Here is a 23,002-nt window from a genome sequence, read left to right as displayed (position 1 = left end):
ATCTAACCCAACCATATGTAAGTAACTCCTGGGGAAGGGGTAGGGGGAAATACAAAGGCAAGCTTATTAAAGGAGATTTTTTTGGTGTCTGTTTCAGGTTAAGCCTAAACATAATATTTTCTATCCCATCCTCTCCCCACTTGCTGTATTTTATGCTGAAGTCAGGCTTAGTCATAGTTCCTCGTTCTGTTTTATTTTGTAAGACCAAGAAGTACTGCAGCAGAATGACTTACAGGAAAAAACTTATTAAAATTGTATTTGACTGAAAGGCTGAAGAACAAAGCAAGATGGGGAACTCACAGGCTGAGGCAGAGTACAGTCAGGGTAGAAGACTGCCTGAAGCCAAAAATATAAGTAAACAAGACAGACACAGATGCAATCATAACGTGGTTTAGATAAAAGAATCATGCAACTAAACTAAACAAAATTTCTTCCTTTTGAAAAGTCTTATAAATTACAGAATGAAAAACATCATCTCACATTTTGACAGTAGCAAACTCAAGCTACCTTTAAAGAGAAAACTAGTCCTTGGAAGCTGCCATGGTAGATTTTGCTGTTTAGAATCAGCTATTTCTCATAATGCAGCATAGAGCTTCCTATTAAAATTCTTTTCAAATGAATAAATATATACCATCTTAAGATACCTGAAGAGTTAAAAAATGGCTTATTGAATGGTTTATTTGACTGATGTCAGCTTTTAGCTGAAATCAAGCAAAGTTTACAAGAACTCCCTACAGAGATTAGATTGAGCTGACTACAATAGCTTCTCTAATCTTAGTGAAGAAGTAGGGAGATGTACACTTTAATGAAATGAATATACTAGTATTTCTTGAATCCAATTAGGCCTGAAATCACAATTTTTGGCTATAACAAGTTATTGTAGAAAATGCAATGACAGTTTTGACTGGATACTTCTTGGAACAAACACTAGGGCTGAAAGAACAAACATGTTACACTCAGTTCTCAACAAAAAATTAATGGTACTCTTTTATAACATGATTTTGGCACCATATCAAAAGCCAATGCTTGAAATTTTTAACACACCAAAGCATGTTTGAAAATGTTCAATTCTATCTCAGCTTTAAAGCAGTTCCTTTGACTATTAAGTCTTAAAAATGGGCAAGAGAAAACAAGCAGGTAATTGCTTTTCAAAATAGTGTTTTCTGTGAAGTTTCTTCCTCCTTTCTTCAGATCACTGTTGATTCAAATTGTAGAAGTGGTTGCTAATGTTTACTTAATCATGAAGGGTTCAGAAATGCAGCAGTTCACAGTCATGTCTAACAAGATCTTCACTTTCCAACAAATATTTGTCACCAGTCCCTGGAGGAACTCCTCCTGTGCCTCTGGCGTAACCTGCTTTCACCTATCATCTCCTTTTCCGAGTACCCTTCCCCACCCTTTAAGGCAAGCATTCTTCTTGTGCAATATTTGCATGAACACCCCAGCAACTTAAAAGCATTACATACTTTTCTGGTATAGAACATCTGACATGAACATTTATTTTCCTCAGAAACATCCAGCATTATGTTACAGATTAGTTATAAAGATGGCTGGATTTTCAGGGGCCAGTCTTCTATTAATTTAAGGAACAGATAGGACAACAGCATAGAGCAGGACACAGTTACAGCGCTAACTCCCAATGCAAGACCAAGCATGAGCAGCTCCTAGGCATACGCAAACTGCCGCTTCTTTGTCAACTGACACAAGTTATATGAAACAGAAGTGAGTTCCTTAGTAAACTATTTATATAAGCTTGTTATTATTACTGTTAGAATTACAGAAATGTTAATATTAGCACAACTCCTTTGTTCTGTCGCAAAACAGTCCAGAAGCTCCCTCAAAAAAAGAAGAGGAAATGCCTTTCCCTTTATTTGCTTATGCTTTGCTGGATGAATCCCAGTGGGATCTTTTTTCCCCCCATAAAATCAGTTTTCAGGAAGGCGACGAGTTTGTTGCCCTGAAAACAAAGCCACCAGTTAGCGTAGCAAAGAGCCCTCTGGGGTCACGCCTCACCCAGCAGCTCCCAGGTACCCGAAACTAGAGAAAAACACCCCCCCGCCCTTTCCCTGTTGCTCCAGAAGCCCGGCATTTCCACACCGGTTTGCCCCGGCAGTTACTACAGAAACGCGATTTGAGCTGCGTAACGACAGCAACGACCCCAACGGTCACCACGGAGGCGACTCCTAGGCTACGCCGGGTCACGGGGAAGGGGCAGCATTTGGACCCTTGGACATCCATGCTGGGTATCAGGGACCTGACCCGGGTTAAGGTTACCTCGGGGAGGGGGAAGAAGCACCCGAAACAGAAAAACACAGCTCCCCACAGCTCAGTTCCCTCACGCAGGCCCGTGACCAGCGCGCCCCTGCCCCACACAGCGGCCCCCTCCCACCCCGCTCAACCGTCCCCGGCCAACCGTCCCCGGCCAACCGTCCCCCAAGCCCCGCCCCCAGCCCGAGCCGCGGCTTTCGAGGAAACGGCGCGGCTTCCCCCAGCCCTTCCTGCTCTCCTCTTATTGGCCGCGGCGGGGAAGGCGGGGCCAAGGCCACGGCGAGGGGACGTCACCGCTGCGCCTCCCCCGCCCGGTTCGGCCGGGGGCAGTTGGAACCGGTTCGCTGCCGCGCCGCCCCCTCCCCTCCCCCGCCCGCCCCGCGCTGTCAAGCGGCTGTTGGGCGTGAGGCGGGTCGGGCGGCGGGCGCGGACCCCGGCGGCGGCGGCGGCGGGAGGGGTTGGGCGTCCGGGCGACACCGCCCGCAGCCCCCTCACGAACAAAGGGGTCAGCGAGCCGGGAGCGGCGCTCTCCCAGGTCAGTCCGAGGCGCCGGCGGGGCGGGAGCAGGGCGGAGCGAGGCTGCCGGGGGCGCGGCCCAGGCGGGTGCTGCGTGCCGGGGGTGGGAGCAGGGCCGCTGCGTGTACCCGAGGCGCTCTGGGGGCCTGTGACCTGAGGAGAGAGGACTCACGGGCCCGGAGGGACCCGACGGGGCGCTTCGTTCCTGTCCCCTGTGGGGCAGGGATGTGGAGGGAGAGGCGGTGCAGCCTCCTGAGGAGATCTGGGGGAAGAAAAGGGTCTGCGCCCCTCGGGAGGGGGGCGATCTGGGGGGAGGGCTGCTGCGTGACCGCGCGGGGAGCTGGGGGCAGTGTGGACCTCTCCCCCCCGCACCGGCCGCAGGCCCCAGGCCAGCTCTTACCCGCTCGCCCAGCCGTCAGCTCACCCGCGGCCCCCAACAGCGACCCCCTCCCCGCGACCTCGGCGCCCCGCCGCCCCTTACCCGTCTCCTCGGCCCCTCGATAGCCCCGCCCCCTCAAGCCCCGCCCCCAGCCCGAGCCACGGCTTTCGAGGAAACGGCGCGGCTTCCGCTAGCCCTTCCTGCTCTCTTCTTATTGGTCGCGGCGGGGAAGGCGGGGCCAAGGCCACGGCGAGGGGACGTCACCGCCGCGGCCCCGCTCTGCCCCTCCCCCGCCCGGTTCGGCCGGGGGCAGTTGGAACCGGTTCGCTGCCGCGCCGCCCCCTCGCTTCCCCCGCGCGGCCCGGCGGCTGTTGGGCGCGAGGCGGTTCGGGCGGCGGGCGCGCGCGGACCCCGGCGGCGGCGGGAGGGGTTGGGTGTCTGGGCGACACCGCCCGCAGCCCCCTCACGAACAAAGGGGTCAGCGAGCCGGGAGCGGCGCTCTCCCAGGTCAGTCCGAGGCGGAGCGAGGCTGCCGGGGGCTTGACAGGGGCAGGTGCTGCGTGCCGGGGGTGGGGCAGGGCCGCTGCGTGTCCCCGAGGCGCTCTGGGGCCTGGGACCTGAGGGGAGAGGGGTCTCATGGCCCCGGAGGGACCCGAGGGGGTGTTTGGTTCCTGTCCCCTGTGGGGGAGGGATGTGGAGGGAGAGGCGGTGCAGCCTCCTGAGGAGATTGGGGGCGGAGGGAGGGTTTGAGCCCCTCGGTGGGGAGCGATCTGGGGGGAGGGCTGGTGCTCGGCCCCGGGGAGCACGCGCGCCCCTCGGTGGGGCACGGTCTGGAGGATCCTGCGTGCTCCTTGGAGTGGAGGGAGGAGGATGGCTGCGTGCCTCCGAGGGGAGACCTCGGCGCCGCGTGTGTCCGACGAGGTGCTGCGGGGCCGGGCAGGGCTCAGGGGCGGGGGGCACCGTGCCGGGCTGCTGCGCGGCCGAGGGGGGCAGCAGGCGTGGGCGGGTGCAGACTCCTCGGCACTGCCGAGGCTTGCTCCCCGGGCCGGCGGGGTGCCCGCAGCGGGTGAGCACAGCGCCGGCAGCTCTGTTTATTTACGTCCCTGCCAAAAGCCTTGGCCTGGGCGGTCCCGCTGCCGCCGCATCATGTATCCGGCCGGGTGGCCGCGATGAGGCGGGCACGGCGCCACGGCGCGCCGCCTCCGGCTGCCCGGGCGAAGAGCCGGGCGAGCCCGCTGCAGTACCGGGACGTGCCATGCCCGGTGGGGTTTGCGGTGGGGCAGCCGCCGCGGATCTCTCAGTAAGTGCCCGTCAGACCGGCCAGCGGGATGCGTCGGGCTGGACACCCTGCGGCGGCGATCGGCTGTGCTGGGGCGGGCCCTCATCTGCTCTTTGTAACCATCTCTGCTTTGGACTAAAGGAGCACAGTAACTACTAGGAACAGCTTGTGTTTTAATATTATTGATCTTATACGGACGAACAAGACAATTCCAGATTAAGCTTATGTGTTACCTGCTTCCTAACTCGGCTATTGTAGGAGGCAGAGATTCATTTTCATTTGCCTATTTTCTCGTCAATCAGTAATTTGTCTTGCAGGCTCTTAAGTGTTTTAATTCGCTAAAGCATGCACTGTTAGAAGGAGATTAGCCTTCAAAATATTTTAAAAGCTAACAGTAGATTCAAATAGTTGGTAAGTGGAATTATTTTATATCATGAGATGTTTTTCCTAATAGATTATCATATATATTTCTATTCTACCACTGTTGCTAGAATCTATAGAAAGTACTAAAAATCTCCCAGGAGAAACAACATTTGTCTTGAATAGATGCTACTCAAGTAAATTGCCACATAATTAATCTCTTAGTAAACATCTCAGTGTGCTGATCAATAAAATGGATGCAAGCTTTGAAAAACATTTTAAAAAGTTGTTTGTTGTTTTGAGTACTGAGGGCTGTGGGGAACATTATATACTTTATTTGTCCATGTCACTTCTAGATGAGAAACTGTGGTTAGTATGATCACAAAGAGCTAAATTACTACTTCGTTAATATCTTGTCAGTCACACGCTAATAATGAAGAACATAATGAAGAACATTTCAGCAAAGAGAAATAAAAAAGGCTGTTTTGGTGTACTTGCAAACATGCCCCAGCTATTGCCTGACTTTTCCAAGAACTTGGCCTTCAAAACAGTTATGAAATAGCTATGGCAGAAAAGTCCACTGCATGTACATGAATTTAAGAAGCTCTTAAACCATTTAATTGTTACCATTTAAAACAAAGCAGATGCATTATAAGTGACCCAGAATATTGGGTGTGGATATTGCATTTGGTTGCAAGGGCTGCCTTGGCCTTGCAAACAGATACCTAAATTGATAGTGAAAATACAGTCTTAAAGATTTTTTTTACCATTACTATGTACTAATGTTTCAGAAATAGTGCTAGGGTGTTGTTTCTTCCTACATGTCAGCATACCTCTGTTTGTAACATTCCTGCCTTTGGATCAGAGGAGCATGTCCAAATCTTGTATGGAAGTTTGTTTTCTGTCCGGTGTTAATACTGCAATGCAGTATAAAAGAGGATTTGTGGCCGTGCTTTCTCGCATAGTCCAGAAGGGGGAAGAGGGAGGAATACCTTCTGGCTGTTCAGGTGAAAATGAAAGAGTCAGTACTGTAATGCTGTTTCTAAAAATTCTCCAGTTGTTAGACTGAATGTCCTAAGAAGCACATCCTCTGACCTTGTTCTAAAATCCAAGTGCTGTCAACCACTGTTACTTATTTTTATTATGTGTCTAATCTGCTACTTTAGATGTACTTTATATTCTGGTACCTTGTTGCAAGCAACAAGGGCAACAAAATGTAGTCTGCATACTATAAATTTAATCAGATTTGAATGGATATCATTTAAATACTAAAGGTGAAGTCTGCAGTAATGCAACTTGATATTTCGTGCTTGAGATTCTAATTCTGTGAGTAAAATGACAAAATTCTGGCTTAAAGCAGTAGTTTCATGTAGTTAGGCTCATGTCTTTGCTTTGTTCTGCATGGCACCAGATGCTATGCATGATGGATTTTCTATTGTTTTGTATAGTACAGCTTTCAAGAAGGCAAAATGTAAGTATGGTACATTCTCCCGCAATGCGTGTTAGTGTTCAAGTACACGTTTCCCAAGGGAGGTGACAGGGAGCTGCAGTGTCCCTGATCGGCCCCGCTCGCGCCAGCATGCACTCTCAGCTGTCAAATGAGTTGGCTGCAACTGCATTGCTTTTCCCCTGCTTCAGACTGGGATTAGACCTCTCCTTGGTGTTGATAAGTCTCATGAGTCTGTACTTCTAAGGTGGAGAATGTTTGCTTAAAATAAGAAAAATACAAGTAAAAACACTGCAGCCTCTTAGTTCCTGTGCCTTTGATCTTTATATGTGAAAATTGTTGTGATATTTTGAAATAATTGAGCATATATTTACTTTTTGCAGTACAGTATCAGTAATCTGCACTGTGGTCTGTTTGGTGATGAAGTGTGTGCTAACAGTATGAAAGAGCCTGTTTGCGCAAAGATCTATTATTTTCCTATGGATAACTAAGCAAATTCAGTAATACAGTGGTTAAATGTATTTTTACATTAAGGACCAGATGTCTGAAGGTATAGAAATGCATCATGGGAAGATCACAGCACCTAGATATCTAACTCTCCAATTTTAATTGAGTTGTTTGTCTAAGCACCTTTGAAAATCCCATTAAGAACCTCTGGGAAAATTTAGGTACCTGAATTTCTCTAAAAAATTCTGACCATTTAAAAATATCCTTTGGTATCCTTTATCGTTGCTGTAAAATATGCGTTCCATGTTGTAAAGTCATCCTTAAAACAGAATGTTGTCCAAGGAAGTTTCAGGTTGACAGTTTACATCAGAAATTTCTGCTAATAATTTATCAGCTAGGTTTTGTTTGTTTGTTTTAATGTATTTCAATGCAAGTCTGCCGCTTCTCACTTTCTCATCAGCGTGTTGCCAGGTACTGGTTATTCTCAGCTGGTAAAGTCCATTGGAAGGGTCAAAACTTTGTATGATCTGGATCTTCTAACTTCCATGAAATTGCTTTAGTTCACGCTCTCTTACATGCATCCCAGATATAACAGAGCGTACAAAACTGTGGATTCCCATTGCATACTGAAAGAACAACATTTTACTTTTCCTTTAAAGTTAGCTTTCTTTTTGTTCTGAATTCTGATCCCTATCAATTGAAATCTTCTCTCCCCACTTCCCTCGTTTGGGAAGTTACTGTAAAATTTCCTGAGGGTTTGTTTCTTTGTCTTTCCTGTCTTTCCCCAGTAGATATGAATACCTTGTTTTCCTTGCACTGGTAAGCATACCCAGCCATTCCGCAGCCCTTATGGTCAAATCACAGTTGATATGTCAGGTTTTCATTCAGATCTGTCTTAGTATAGTTGCCTTTTCCTAGTAAGTTTTCTGTAAAGAGTATGAAGTGCATGAGAGCAGATTAACTTCTAGACTCAAATGATTCCTGCCTGTTTCTGAAAGCCCTCAGTCAATACAACAAAAAGCAACTTCAAGACCTCTAATATTTAAGGCTTGTAAGTCTCTGCAGTAGAAAAAATGATCACATTGTACTTGAGGCCTGTCACAAACATCATTCTTAGAGCATTAGAAATCAGAGCCTTGCAAACCTATTTGAGTTGGTCTTACAAATCTCACTTGCACCGAGTGGGAGCATGTCATTTGGCTTTATGAATGCTGTGAATTTTCATGAGTCTAAAATTTGTTTGGTGTTCTGACAGCTGGGTTATTAAATTCCAGAATTGTCCCAGATTACCTGGTATGTATTTACCTAAGCCTGAAATACTAAGTGTAAGATATCAGATTGCAAACAGCTGATACTTCTTGAAATATATTGGTAAAGCATGTAGCTCCCAAGTTCATTGAAAAGGTTAGGGAAATGAAAAAAAGCAGTGTAGGTAGATATATCCAGTAAACCCCCAAATCACCTTGGTCTTTCCCATCCATGATGACATCCTTAATCTTTTCTTCTCCCATTTGTAGAGGAAAGCTGATATTTTGACGTACATTTATAGTTGGTTGTGTTATGACAGAAGGAGAGTGCTAAATGTCTTTTTTTCCCCCCTCTTCTTCCAAGTGCCTTTACTAGCCCACAGTTGTCTGCTCGCATCTTCTAGAAATGTATTTCTAGAATCGAGAGGCGAGAGCTTGGGGTCCCTATTATTTAGGGGAGTACATTACCTCCTACCACCTTTGTACTTCTTAGGGCATCCGTGAGGGGGAGCAAATTGAGAAAGGAAAGGTTTACAGGCTAGATTAGAATGAGTACAATTTTTCTTGTCTGTTCAGCCTGCAGGTTACTATACTTAACATGTTGCTTTTCTTGTGGATGTATGAAGGCAAGTAAGTGGATTTCTGAAACTGCATGATTCTTGGTTGCTTTTCTTCCTGTCTAAAACCACAGGGAGAGCTTTGCCTTGTGACAAGGGAACCAAAATTGCATACGACCCTACCCTCTAGGCTGTTGATCTTGCCCCTGCTCTGGAAGCCTTACTCGGCAGCCCAATCTGTCCAGCGAGGCTGGTTGATGGGCTGGGTTTTCTGAGTCAGGCTTTTAAAGGCAGATCAGTACAGCCTCCAGCACTCATTCAGAGTGCTGCTGCTGTGCAGTCATCACTTTCTTGGGAGGCCTCCAGAGGCTGTTAAAGGTAAGGAGTTGCTTTGCGAAGGGAGGAGAATATGAGAGAGGATTGAACTGTGGCATGGTGAGGAAAAGGACCTGTTTTGCTGCAAAAGCAAGAATCTCTAGGTGGAGAAACACTTTTTTAGTGAAGTGTTGATATCCTTGTATGAACGTCTACCTGAGTAAGAACTCTGTTTCCCGTAGAGAAATGACTGAAATTTAAGTGCTCTTTGTTTGCTTGCATAAGAGATGAGTTATATTACATAAAAGCTGATCAATGGAAGGAAGCGGGGCATAGGGAAAGGGGCAGTTGTTTGCACCCCAAGCTTGTGTTTGGACACGTAGTCGCAGCGGATGTGAATTCAGTTTTAATACTTTGAACTTGAAAGCTGTTTTAAAATGGTGGTTACATAAGGGCTTCTAGTTAGTGAATCTGCTCAGCTGCATTTGTTAATACAGTATTTGCTGATCAGGAAATGTTTGATATTTCTAAAATAACTATTCTAACTTGCTCTGGTTCCCCTGAATACAGAGCTATGACTTCTCTGAGCTGAGGATCCTTTATGTTCTCCCAAACAGTCCATCTTTACAGGTGCGAGGAGTGGAGGACACTTGTTCTTTGTCAGCTCCTTCGGTAAGGCAGTATTGCAGACCTAAAGGAATGTAAGTTTTAAAAGATTGGCTGACACCTACTGGTCAGAGGATTTGCATATTTAGTCTAGGGCTTCCTGCAAGTTCACTCTGGGATTTAAACTGCCCCTTCTTCCCAGGACCCATCCGTAACCAGACAGTTTTTCCTAAAGCATTTTTGTATCATCAAGAAAGTACAGAATGCTTTACGCATGCATGATAATATACAGCATAGTTTTGATCCATTAACAAAAGCAAATTTGCACTGAAATGTAGTTGTTGAGTGCATGTATGTTATTTCTTCTGTGCTGTATATTTATGCACAGTGCTCTGCTAGAAGAGACGTTTCTTTAAAATGAAGGGTAATGCTTGTGTTGACATAATGGCTTATTTGAGAGCAACATCTGTAGCTGCAGTTCTCCTATCAAATCCATGCCTGAGTTTGGTGGTCTAAACTATAGTTTTTCTTGTCTTGATACATGTCCCCTGGGAAGGTGGAGTAGGTCTTTGAGATAAAGGGCCTTTTTAAGCAGAATTTTGAGAACTTTACAAAGTGAGTTTGTTAACATATTCTTACAATTAACTACTGTTGCATAGAAAAGGTAATATTTCTTTGCCAGTCATTTTAGAGAAGCCCACAAATGTCTTGCAAGTAGGTGCACAGAATTTTTACAAGACTGACTTCATGAGCTTTATAGATCTAGGATCAGGGTTTCAAATTTTCTTTGGGAATGAACTGGTAGTTAATTAAGTTGCAGTAAGATAGACATGCTATTTTTCATCAAGTTTAATTTTGAGAGTCGCTTTGCATCAGTTTTGGAAGCAGTTTTTACACGGCAAGAGCCTGCTCTTGGTTTGAGGAACTGAGTTTAGGCTTCAGCTGTTGTTTACCTGCTCGATTGACTTTGGCAGGTCACCTGCCTACTTCTTCCTCCCTTTGGCCCTTCTGCCCTTTAAGGTTAAAGGCTGTCTGAAGACAGACTGTCAGTGAACACAGCCAAGGCCCTCAACTATTCTATGTCATCACAAATGCACATTAGTAGTTTAGATTCTGTGCTTCTAACTGAGATTTTCTTGTCATACTGGACTAGTTTCACAAGTTGAGTTTTATTTTCAGCACTGAAACAAGCTGCATTTTAACCTTCTGTGTCTATAAATAGCTGCCAAAAATGAATACTGGAATGTGTCACTGTTAACACACAGACCACCTAATGACACACACATGACAAAGTTTACAAAGGGACTCTTTTCCCTTAGAAGTTTCTGTTTATTAAGTGTACTTATTTCCAGCCTCAGTACTTTTGAATTTTACTATTTACAGCAGTTACTTGTAAAAGAGCACATGCACAATCAGGGTATATGACCAGAAACATCTATATGGCTGCCTTTTGTTGCTCCCCTTTTCCCACTGAAGAGTCATTTCACTTTGAGGTGGAGGGAGAAAAATAAGGGAGGAGAAAATGGAATGTAAAGAGAATACTAGTTAGAAAAGGTAGATTCAGAGAGGAGGAAGAAGAGTAGAAGATACAGAGGAAAAATTGTAGTTGTTCAAACTTCAGACCTTCGCTTTCTTTCTGATTGCTCAGAATGAATGAGGATTATGAGCTTCTTTCTGTATTCTTCCCTATCTGATATCTGACTTTCCTTTGCTTTTCTTTGTTGTCAGAGCTTCTGTTTGATTTTTATTAAACTGTCCTGTGCAATTGCAATTTTGGAAGGCAAAGGCTTGTAGTATATAGAGCTAGAGAAGAGCAGATTGCTCCCTAGTGCTGTCAGTTCTTCCTTTCATTATTATTGACATTTTCACCAAAGGATTGCTGACTAACATTGTACTGAAATAAACAGTATTTTTGTCCTGTTCTGAATAATAGTAATAAAAACATTCTACCTTCTTGATTTAAAAACTCACTGGTATGAAAAAATGGATCAAGAGCTTTGCAAAGTTAATTCTGCATATAATTAGTGTAAATTGACTTTTTGGCACCCAAGTCCAAAGGAATGTGCTTGTGTGATGCTAGTTAGTCTGGAAACATCAGGTCTGTTATGATCTCTTTTTAACTCTGATATGACTACTACTGCTACTTTCATAAGTATTATAAAAGAATATTTTACATTAATAGTGTTTCTGCTGAGATGTGGAGAGTGGGATCCCGCTAGCTTTTTTAATCAGGTTGTAGTGTTTTGCAGGAGGGTATAAAACTGAAGCAGGGACAGTCCACCAGCAACTGTTCTGACTACAGGGGATATAGGCATTCCCTTCCTGCTGCAGTGGTTTTGGCTGCTTGGTGTTTCTTGTTGCTGCTGCTCCATGTGAAAGGTTGGAAACCTGGGTAGGAGAGCAGAGTTGAAGGTGATATACAAATCATCTGGTCAACTCACTACCTGTGACAGCAGAGAGCTGTCATCCATCATGGGTTCTTGCCCTTTTTCCTTCAGGGCTGGAACTCTCTTCTGTGCATCTTTAAGATGGTACTGCTTGTCTGTACAATTTCTCTTATGTTGTTTCGAAGATGAGGCTAAAGAATAACATAGGGAGACAGTCAGAAATTATTGGTTGCTCATAATCTTATATCATGTTTTATCTTATATCATATCTTACAATAAAACTTCCAGTGGCTTCTTTGGGAGCAAAGTTAGTCAAAGCAAAGAGTTTTTGAAAAATCTCAGCCTATGGCTGATGAATGCTGCATAATAATGATATGTGAATGTGCTATTTAATTTAGCATTTTTTCTTGTGCCAGTGTTGGAACAGGGTCCTCTGCAGCTGGATGCTGTTTTCTGGGCCTGCCGCTGGTGTTAAATAGCTTTCTGTTGTACTGCTCACTTGAACAGTAACAGTAAACTAGTTGTTTCCTTCCCTATAAGTGGTTGAAGTTCATGTTTCTCTTATTTAGGACAGCAAGAGATGTAGTGTATTATTTCTGAAATATAATATCTTTTTTCCTCCACTATAGGAGACTTCAGCTTTGCTAAGACAAAAGTTCTGCAAGTATGACCCCTTCTCAAGTCACTTTTGAAGTAAGAGGACCATCCGTGACAGGTTTGTATGGTAGAACTAGAACAAGACTGAAAAGAATGTTTAAAGGCTGCTTTTTCACTTTTCTTCAGAGGCAAAGGAAAATTCATTTTGATACTTGAACTGACAAGTCGTTGTAAAATGCATTATTTAAGAACCTGTAGGTAGAAGTTTGAAAATTAAGATTTGAGAATGAATTTTGGCCAATTTATTGTTTTTTGAAACAATAATTTCAAAGCGTGCTGGAGATTTTGACTGTAGTTATGAAATAGTTATGATTGTTTTAAAATTATCATTCAGTGTCTAATAACTTTTATGTAATGAGAAGGAATATGCCTGATAGTCAGGCATGCACTGAGGTGTTTGTTTTGTTTTAATTCTCTCTGCATCCCTTTTGAAAATTCTCTGCACCAAGGAGACGTGATCTTAACTGTAAGTTAGGGACAGAAAGAATACAAATTCAGTATTCTGTCTGATGTACTTCAGAAGATGCTGTTAGTAATCCCTTAGGTGACAAGAACAGTCATCTGCTCATAATTTAGATTTCTTTTCTAATTTTATCGTATAGTGGTTGCCCTGCATCCTGAAGCATGAAGTTTTGACCCTAATTTTTATTTCTGCCTAATGTAGTCACAGAAGTTTTCACTTACATAAATGGACATTAAAAATAAATTATTAAGCTGTAAGTCTCAGTGGCAATTTGTGATAGGAAGTTCTGCTAAGTTAATGTTCATCTTTAATACAAGGAGTAACTACAGATAATAACTTTAGTATCTTTTGTTTTCAGTGAAGTTCCCTGGCTTTTGGAAAAGGATAAAGTTTGGTGTTTTATTTACTATTAACTATGTAGATCTCTCTAACCTCTGACCTAGTCATCATGCTGAAAACCCGTGCAAATTTAGAAATGTTTTCAGTCCCTTTCAGTACAGAAATATACCAATGTTAGTTTTCTACTGAAGTCCTTCCTGTTTCAGTGATACCCTTTGGAAATGGGGAATCATAACTAGACTAAATCAGGACACGCCGTTGACTTGAGTAGGGGAATTAAAATACTTAAGTGTTGTATACTGAGTATTTTTGTATTAATGTATTAACATTTTGTTGTTCTTTACTTTGTGTTACAATGAGAGAAATAAGCTTTCTACATGGCTGGTGTTTCAGAATCTAGTGAGGTGTGTAAATAGTTCAGATTCTTCCTTCTGTTGTGCTACCTTGTATTCATCAACCTTGCATCAAGTCTTCCCGTGTATCACCCACTTGCCTACTTTCATTAAATCCTCTTGATTGATGTTTCATATTTCTCCAATTCTGAATGTTGTCATCCAGAAGCTAAAAGTCTTAAGAACACGTAAGACACAGTAAGAGACATCATTTAAAATGTGTGTCACCACAGCAGTAAGTCTTTATCAGTACATAATGTTCTGTAGAGTTTGTAAGGTGTCTGATCCCCAGTGGTAATATTTGTCACCTTCCTACTTTAGATATTAAATAGAAGCCTTCTTGATTTGAAGACAAGAACTAATTCAGCTGTGCATTGATATTGTGAACTGCTAAGGTTTCATTTGCCCTCAATTACTATGACAAAGAGATTCTGTTGCATGCAAAAAGTTGTTGGATTTTTGAGGAAGCCCAGGTGCTTCCACCTTTACCTCCTCAGCTGATGAGTGAGGATTAGCTAGCTGGAATGCAGGAGGGAAGCAGATACTGCTTGGCTGAGGAGTTTCTATTGCTTCTGTTTGGAACAGCTGCTACTCTGATGTTTTTAAATAGTATTTCCCCATATCTTTCATCTAATACAGGATGAAGCACATCATAAAATTTCAGTTTTTTATAAAACAAGGGGAAACAAAGTTCTGAAGACAAGTATTTAATGATTTCAGTTCAATTAACGAAATGCATTTCAACCAAAAGCATTTTGCTGTAAGCATCTAAAAGATACTGCGTCAGTCATGCAGCTATGCTATAGTGGTTAAGAGTTGGAACATCCAGTGGTCCCTGTTTGAGCTGGGACATATTTGGAAGTGGGCTTTTGGATTAAAAAAAAATCTTGTTTTCTGAGCTCTTCAAGATACTCCATTTTTTTCTTATGTCTTTCACTATATGAGAACTGGAATAGTCTGATACCTTCTTGGTCTAGGGCCAGTCTCACTTTCTATGACTGCTGCTTGCTTGAAGTTGAACACAGCAGAAGATCAGAAGATAACATCTGTGGAAAAAATTTCTAGTAGACACTTCCTTGTTTGTTTGTTTGTTTCTTTTTCCCCCACAAAGGTACTACAGATTTTGTATTTGTCTTTCTGTACCTCTTTATATTGCTCCTACTTACCAGAGGTTCTGATAACTGAAATTAGAAACCTTATCTGATGAATCCAAGCATAGACAGCTAATCCTATCATTGTATAGAGCAACTTGAACAAGATGTTCAGTATACTACTACATGGTCTTATACACGAAAATGTTATATTCCTTATTTTGAAAGAAACTGATACAGTCCAATTTCTATTGGTAGAGTCCAATATCCTGGGTTAGGGATATCAGTAAGGCAATATGAAATGGAAGTTGGGAGTTAAATGGCAAAATGATCTTGCATATATGATTTATTTCTGCATTGACAAAATATGCAGTAGATGGCAGACACTCTTTGAGGAGTCATTTATAAAGCTGCCTAGGGAATATATTTTTTCTCTTGCTTTTCTTCAAAATTAAAACATGGCTGGCTTGTGATGTAAGAGGGGAGTTTTGCAGACAAGTCTGTTTTGTCTTGTATTTTCCCCTTCCCCAGTTTAGGATATACCTTTTTTACGTAAATTCTCTGGTATCTTATGAGCTCTGAACACCTGCTTCAGGTTTCTCTGTTCAGCAGATCCCATGCATACCTCCCTGGTTTATCCACATATCTGTTGTCACTAACTGGTAGCATCAAGATCTTGACCGTCAGCAACAAATTAATTTAAAAGTTAATAGTGGCATATATGCACGGAGGGCATTACTTTATAAGATTTATTTCTGGAGCAAGCCAGATGTAGTATTTATTATCAGAAAATATAACTTTCTTAGTTATTCAAGTAATGTGGCAAATTTGTCAAATAATTTTTTTAATCTGAATGAGGAACAAGAGGCGTTAGATCATGTAGAACACTAAGATTACAGTTCAGATCTCAGACTTTATTGAAAGCTAAAGGAAACTGTTTTTTTTTTTTTTTTTAAGACAGCCCTGGCTGTTGACATGCTGATATCATGAAAGGCAATGCTTGCATAAGGTTTCAAGTGCCTGAGAAATCAGATTTATTGATGATAATTGTGCTTATTACTTTGACCTTCATCTTTAGGAAATTAGAAGGAAGTTTGCCGAAATAATTGGCAGCTACTAAACAGAAGCAGCTCAATGTGGGATTGCAAACAGGTTGGCAAAATTCCTGTTACAGACAAATGTTTGTTTGCATAAGTGTCCATTGTAGGTAAATAAAATGGAAAAAAAAATTGTAAAGTTTTGACGTCTGTCCAGTGTTAGATCTCTCCTTTGTGTTTCTCCCAGCTCTTTGAGAATTTGGGAAAAGAACACTGACACGCAACGTGGACACAGAGCCTTTGCTAAGGAGTAGTGTCTTTATAACATTCTGGAGAAAGCTTTAAAATGAAAGAATAAATAGACCTTAGATCAACTGAGTCTATAAAGCATGTGGCTAGTGTAGCTATCCGATGTGAGTATTGCAAGCCATGCTTTCCTTGCTCTATTTGCAGCGTCGTTTCCAGTGTTGTGATGTCTCTGTCACTAGCAAAGTCGACTTCGGAGGAGTAGCTTTTTTTATTGACGATATCTGCAAACAGGGAAAGCTAGTTCTGATTTCAGTGGCTAGTTGTGAAGAATTACTTGGCAAATACTTATATGATATGGATGGCATAAGGAGATGACAGGAGGTTGTTTCTGCTTATCGCAGCATTGATATTGTTGGGTTTCACTAGGGAAGGAGAGCTTTGAGATGCAGCAGTGGCAGGACGTAGTCTTGTCAAAGGAGGGAGATAGGTTTCCAGAGCTACTGGCAGTTCTCTGAGCAGCAGTATTTCTGGTTTATTTGGAAATACTGTGTATTGATTTTTGTCAAATCCACTGTGGTGGGTAGTTGGTGGTACGAGGCGAGAAACCTTTCCTGGAGTGCTGAAGCACTCTGTTTCCACATCGCTATCCTTTGCTATTGAGGACAAAGCCAGTGGTTCCAACTGGCAGGGCAAAAGAGCATCCCCAGCATGGGAATGAGGCTTTGACTCCCTCTGGCCAAATTACTTCTGGAGTCAACATTGATTATGAAACCCTGCATACTGGCATCAGCTTTTACGTGCTGGTGAGGTGGAGTGCTTCATTTTTGCCTCATCCCAGCAAAAAGAAGAGGGTTACTAGCAGTAGCTATGACTCCCTTAAATCTTCATCAGGGCACTGAATGTTCACACATTTTGAGATTAAAAAAAGGACAGAAAACTATTACAGCTAAATGTAACTGAGAGGAATATAATTTAGATTACACTTTAGAAATTGGTGAGGGTGGAGGCCTTATCTTTACCTCCTATGATAGAAGCTGTATATGGCAGGCCTGCATTTGCTTTCAGCTTGCTGTGGAATAAGCCAGACCTCATTCTTTTACAGTACACTAAGATGGACTAAAAGTTGCTATTTTAAAGGGGTATTAACAGAATTTTGGCTTCTCTTATTTATCTTTAGTCAGAGTTTGTAACCGTGTGGTATTCAGGTGGTTATCCATCCCCCTTCCTCTCACCCTGCAAAAAAACAAACCAAAATGTGCTACAGTACAGACTGGAAAAGGTAAAGCAGCTGATCTGGGTAATTGTATACACAGCTGAGTTTTGTCTGCATTTGTATGCTTACAGCGAGTATCCAGAAAGCTTTTTTTTCTTTAATCAAAAGATTTTGCAGAAACAGATTGTAGTGCAAGGTGTTCTCAGTTATCTGCTTATTTTAGTAAGCTGTTTTTAGGACCAAATAATCTTACTGTCTTCCTCAGTGTTGTAAATTCTTTGTGTCCCCTGGGTCTGCACTGTTTTCTTCTGTAATCAAACCTGGTGTTATCCTCTATTAGATTAACCTGTATAGCTGGAAAAAATGGACACAATTCTAGAAGCATAAGCACTTCCTCAGGACTATTTCTTTCAGACTTGAAGTTTCAGCTAAATCATTTGGCTTAGTAGAAGGTTGTGCATCTTTGTATATTGCTCACCTTCTTTGTATCTTTAGATTATTGTGGCTCCAGCACCTAATGCGTTAACAGCTTGAGAACATGAAATTACTGTCAGAGATACTGGCTTTTATTAAGATTAATACTTGTTTCTCTGAGACTTTTCAGCCACAAGTTTGATCCTTGCTTTTGCTGCTGACGAGCCAAGTAGGATGATGGTTCTTGATACTCTCCCCCTCTGTTTTCCAAACATTTATTTTCCAGAATTAAGGGGCTGTTTTAACTCTAGCTGACCTTCCTCATTTCTGGCTTTAGTTTAAGGTGAATTTGTTTGAAACTTTACATTTAGACATTGTGTGTTAGAGATTGAAGTAAATTTCAGTACTTCTTTTATTACATTTTATTTAGAAGTGGCTCCAATGCTCTAATAGTTCTTAGGTTTTGCACAGCACGACTGAAAGGTTAAGCAGATAGCACATAAGTATACCTTTAAAACTTCGTATTTCCTCCCTTCTTCTGTAATATAATTTTTTCCTTTTGTCTAAAAAATATTGTTGAAACCCTGTAAAAAGCAAAACATTAATCTGTGCTTTCCAGTTGCATTTATCGTTGTTATTCTTCTTAGAATCTTATGTATAGGCTTTATATTGAAAACCAGGATAAGCTGCAACATGAATCAAGCATTCTTGTACTGTTGCAGTCATGTGTGTTCTTTCTATATGTGTGTATACATTATGGTAGACAGTGTGTGACAGTGTAACATTTGTTGTGTGACAGCATTCATTTTTTCTGTTCAATAAAAGACCTAAAGCATAGCAACAAAATTCTGTTTCTCACAAGAATAAAATTAAATGTGTGTTGTCTTGGTGATTATGTTGGCAACCTCCTGTTTTATCTATGCTTTCTAGATTATTGATGTGAATTTTAAAGACTTAATGTTTTTAAGCATGTATGTTAGTATTTGTTGTGCATATATATGTTATATAAAAAAGCTGTTCAGCTTGACATTAAGCATTTCACAGTGAAAATTTGCCCTCTGCATTACTAAAGACAGTATTATTGCAGGAGGGTTTGGAAGTCAACCATTTTAACAGATAGGGGTTGTTGTTAGTCCTCCTCAGTGAGGTTTTTATGATGGAAAAGAGAATGGTGGTGTAGTTCCAGGTGGGGAATATTTCCTTTCTGAGCCCAAAAGAGTGGGCTTGGTGGGTGGTCTGGTGCATACCATTGAAATACTTAAAGATATGGCTATTTAGAGTGTACTTATTAATTCCAGATAGGCTTGAATACTAACAATTATGATCTTTTTTTAGGAGAGGTTTTTGCAATATGTGGGAACTGCAATGCTTTGGGAAATTGGAATCCACAGGTTGCAATAGTCCTCCAAAATGTTGATGGGTAAGTTTTTTTTTTTTTTTTTTTTTTTTCTTTGAAGTAACTAGAGTTCTGGAGCAAATTTATTCTTTGAGTTTAAAACTGTTAAACTACACCTACTGTGTGGTAAAACTCTGTAAAACTTCATGTCTTGCCCTTGAACATTTTGAATGCGAGCTTAGGAGGTGTCCAATAAAATGTGTAACTTCAGGTATGCTTTTCTAGTTTCGAATGATGCTTCTGCCATTGTGGGGGGCATATTTCAGTAGTATATGTGTAGATACTTTGAATAAGAAGCTGCTATGGAGAGAAGGGTTATGGATAACTTAAGTATACAGTAAGTTACAGGAGATGTTTATAGTACTTACTTTCTTTTTAACGGATGTAAGTTGTTATTGTGGCTTTAAAGAGATTGGAAGAAGATGATATAAAATGAGAGTTCCATTAAAACTCTTAAGTGGTTTGTGTGCATGTATGAACATGAGTGTATGTAAAGGAAGTTTAAATACAGCAGAAAAATTCAGTATTTTTTTAAAGTGGTGCCCTGCCAATCATTCTTTGGCTGTATGGTGCAGGAAATAGGGCTCATAGGATGTATTTGTAACACTGTGATTGACTTGCTTTGCAATCTTGGATGAATCCCTTAACTGTTTCATCCTGTTTTCCCCATCTGTTAAATGAGGATGAGAATTCTTGCACTTTTGCAGCTCTTCAGATCTGTAGTTTAGAAAGTGCAGTTTCAGTCCTAAGTATTTATTATGCTTTATGCAGGTTTGGCCAAGTTACCTTGTAAAAAGCTTTCTTGTAGTAATACATTGAACTTTACTTTAGAAGATCTCTTAGGACAAGCATATATCTGAGGTAGCTGTTAAGCTGCAGTGTTTCTCATGTTAATGGAAGAGCTGATAGTGTTGCATACTGTACTGAAGTATTACAGTTGCGTCATCCTTCTGTACAGCTTGGTTGCTGCTTTGGATTGATAGAGAATGGCTGAAACATTCTTGTAGAAAATGGCTGAAGCAGTTAAGCGATACAAAATCATAATAAACAGTAGCCTATGAAATGTGTTGAGCCTCACGAGCTGTTTTAGAATATCATGGTGCAAACTCATTTTGTCATCAAAGTTTAAAAAAAAAAAAAAAAAAAAAAAAAAAAAAAAAGCTAGCATATTTGCCTGTTACTTTTCAGTCTGTTTCTAGAACAGATTGTTGTACTATCTTAAAAAAAAAAAAAAAAAAAAGCTGAGAAGTGTATGTAACTGACAGAAGTATTTAGATGAGAAAATCATACTCCAAAAAAGTGTCTCTATTAAAACCAATTTGTTATCTCTTTCTTGATGATAGCAGAGCTGTTAAGTTAAAATCATTTTTAGAACTTTGGATGAAACTTCAGAAAACTGAAGATTAATTTTTTAAAACTGTTTTTCTACAGTGTATGGAAAACTACTGTAAAACTTCCTAGAGGAGTTCCTGTTCAGTATCGATATTTTAAAGGGTACTTCTTAAAACCGAAGGTATGTATGGCCATTTTTATTTTAAGTTGGCTCATGTTTAGTGAAAAATTCCTTCAAGTTTGATTCAGAAAAGTCTTTTTACTTCAGTTTTTAGAAGGAAATCTTAAATTATAACATATGAAACATTAAAATGCTTATCAAAATACAAACATTACACTTTCAGAAATACATGACAGTCCACTGTTAACTAATTATTGTAGTCAAGTCATCTTCTGTCTTTTACCAGTGTTACTGTTTCTAAAAGATGCCAGTGGAAATGTCTGACAGTATTATAAAGCTTAAACAATATGGGGAAATTTTCACTTGTTATAGCAGCGCTGTAACAACTCCTACGCTTATAATTAAATAGGGACTTAACTAGAGCAAGGATTTCCAGCATGTAAGTAAGTAATAGCAGGAGAAAAGTGGTGAATTTGAGCAGTTTTATTTAAATTCTGCCTAATCTATTACAGTTTTTTTAAATTATTGCAGATGTTTTTGGTAAGATATTAGAAGTGTTAACTAACTTTTGTCCTGCATAACTAATGCATGTTAACCTCTTCTGGTGAAAAGAGAAAACAAAGATTGGCGCATCCTGGTATTTTCTCTAGATTTGTGTGTAGCTATTTGCATGATCAAAAAAAAAAAAAGAAAGAAACACACACAGATGTGTGGGGTTTTTTTTAACTGATATTTATATGCAAGTTGCATGTGAGTTGAATGTATGTGGCAATATACTGGTCTGTAGAAATATTAGAGTATGGGGGAAGATCTTCAGACTAGGGATGAGATGGACAGCATCATAAAGGTGTTGGGCTAATTGGGGAAAATGAACAGCTACTCTTCAACTATTTTTCTTAATAACCAGTAATAACTGTAAGAAATAAACTATTTAAAGTTAGCTTTGCTGTCTTTATTACTTCTATTAATTTCCTGTAGCTGTTCACTTTGGGCTTTAATTCTTTGTTGAAATTAGCATTACGAAGGCTTTAGCTAAATGTGTAAAAGGGTTGCAGAATCATGTTGCTCTATATCTTTTAAATATTTTAAATTACAGTCAAGAGTGTGTAAGTTCTTATCAGCTGGACTAGCCTTTCTTTCACTGAAAATATGTTCGACAGAGGTGTCATGAAAATTCTCAGTGAAAGATAGTAATTTGAAACAAAATACAGGAGACTGTATCCTGTTTTTTATTACAGCATGTGAAGTAGTCTAATCTGACATTTAAATTATTACTCTGGAGCAAAAGAAGGGAAGGCTGATTATAGATTCTTTTGAGGTCAGACTGAGGCCAGAAGTAGGTCTGTTTTTAAGGCCTAGCAGCTCTGATGGGACCCTTCTATTTCTCACAAATGCCCGTAAGTTTAAAATATAGGCAGTAACATGCTAGAAAAAGCACACTTAGTGAGAACAAATTGGCAAAAATGTGCTCATAGACAACGCAGTTTCCATTTTAACATTTGCAAAAGTTTACAACATGTATTGGTGAGTGTGTTTCTTTAAGTAGGTGCTCTGTATCGTGCACGCTTTATGTACCGTGTGATGCAGAGTCTGCCAAGGTAAGTATGATTTTTTTGGAAGACCAGAGTAAAGAGCTTCTTTGTGCAAAAAAGAAAGGAAAAAACCCTACAAAACAAAATATGTGAATTGCCAGGGTACACAGTTATCAGACCAGTGTCTAAGCTAAACCTGTTAAGAGCACAGGACCACAGGCCTTTGTTTCTTGTAAAACACAATTTTTTGTAGCTATATTTTTTTCCTCAGTGTTTTCTTCCCCTTTTCATGAATTTCTTTAAAGAACAATGAAAAAGCAGGATCCTTGCATTTTAACAGGAATGTAATACACAGAATGGTGCAGATGAGACCGTATATGGAGGACCTAGTTGTTTGTAGCATTAATATCTCTGATAAGGAAGAGAGATTTCTAAATTAAAATATTCTGAGTATTTTTATATCAATAGATTTTTCATAAGGCTTTGCATTGATTAACCTCCAAAATTTGAAAGGCTTCTGATGCACGGTCCTTCAGACAATGCTAACATTTTGTATCATGGAATTCTGTACATCATGATCTTTAATTTGTTGGATGATTACTTAAATCTATATGTAGTCTTAAATCTGTGGTAAAGTCTGAATGTATGAACCTGTCACCATATAACTGAGTAAATCATGCTGAAGACTGAGCCAATTTAAATTAAAATTCTCTTACTTTCTGTAGGAACTGCATTTTTGAAGATGCTTGAGGTGGCCAATTATATAGACATAGGTGTGCATGTTTGCAAACATGGGGGTAGTGTACGTTAATGCAGAGAAATAAACATTTTCCTGTTAACCAAAATATTGGTACAGACTAGATGTGAAAATAATTCACATTTAGGAAAAAACAAATAGAAAAGTATTTTCCTCACCTCCCTACAAAAATATCATTTAGGTATGATTTATTTTTCAGTT

At 40.9% G+C, this 23,002-nt stretch overlaps 2 protein-coding genes across 14 annotated transcripts in view; one reads left to right on the top strand and one right to left on the bottom strand.

Moving 5' to 3' along the window:
- Positions 1-3,320, bottom strand: part of SHLD1 (shieldin complex subunit 1) — a 60,884-nt gene extending 57,564 nt beyond the window's left edge. For 9 of the 13 annotated variants that reach the window (XR_010388674.1, XR_010388675.1, XM_064510101.1 and 6 more), the window contains exon 1: positions 3,266-3,320. The gene's annotated coding sequence lies outside the window, so the exon portion shown is untranslated. The other 4 variants (XM_064510106.1, XM_064510110.1, XM_064510103.1 and 1 more) reach the window with 4 other exon arrangements.
- A 61-nt stretch (positions 3,321-3,381) lies between these two features.
- GPCPD1 (glycerophosphocholine phosphodiesterase 1) overlaps positions 3,382-23,002 on the top strand; it is a 50,202-nt gene continuing 30,581 nt past the window's right edge. The window contains exons 1-4 of the mRNA XM_064510099.1: positions 3,382-3,670; positions 12,438-12,523; positions 18,999-19,083; positions 20,491-20,572. Coding sequence (XP_064366169.1) covers positions 12,475-12,523; positions 18,999-19,083; positions 20,491-20,572 — 216 coding nt within the window. The 5' untranslated portion in view covers positions 3,382-3,670; positions 12,438-12,474. The remainder of the gene's footprint in view (positions 3,671-12,437; positions 12,524-18,998; positions 19,084-20,490; positions 20,573-23,002) is intronic.

Source organism: Dromaius novaehollandiae, chromosome 3, assembly GCF_036370855.1.
Source record: "Dromaius novaehollandiae isolate bDroNov1 chromosome 3, bDroNov1.hap1, whole genome shotgun sequence".
In the NCBI taxonomy this organism is placed as follows: domain Eukaryota; kingdom Metazoa; phylum Chordata; class Aves; order Casuariiformes; family Dromaiidae; genus Dromaius; species Dromaius novaehollandiae.
This window is presented reverse-complemented; position numbering and strand designations above follow the sequence as displayed.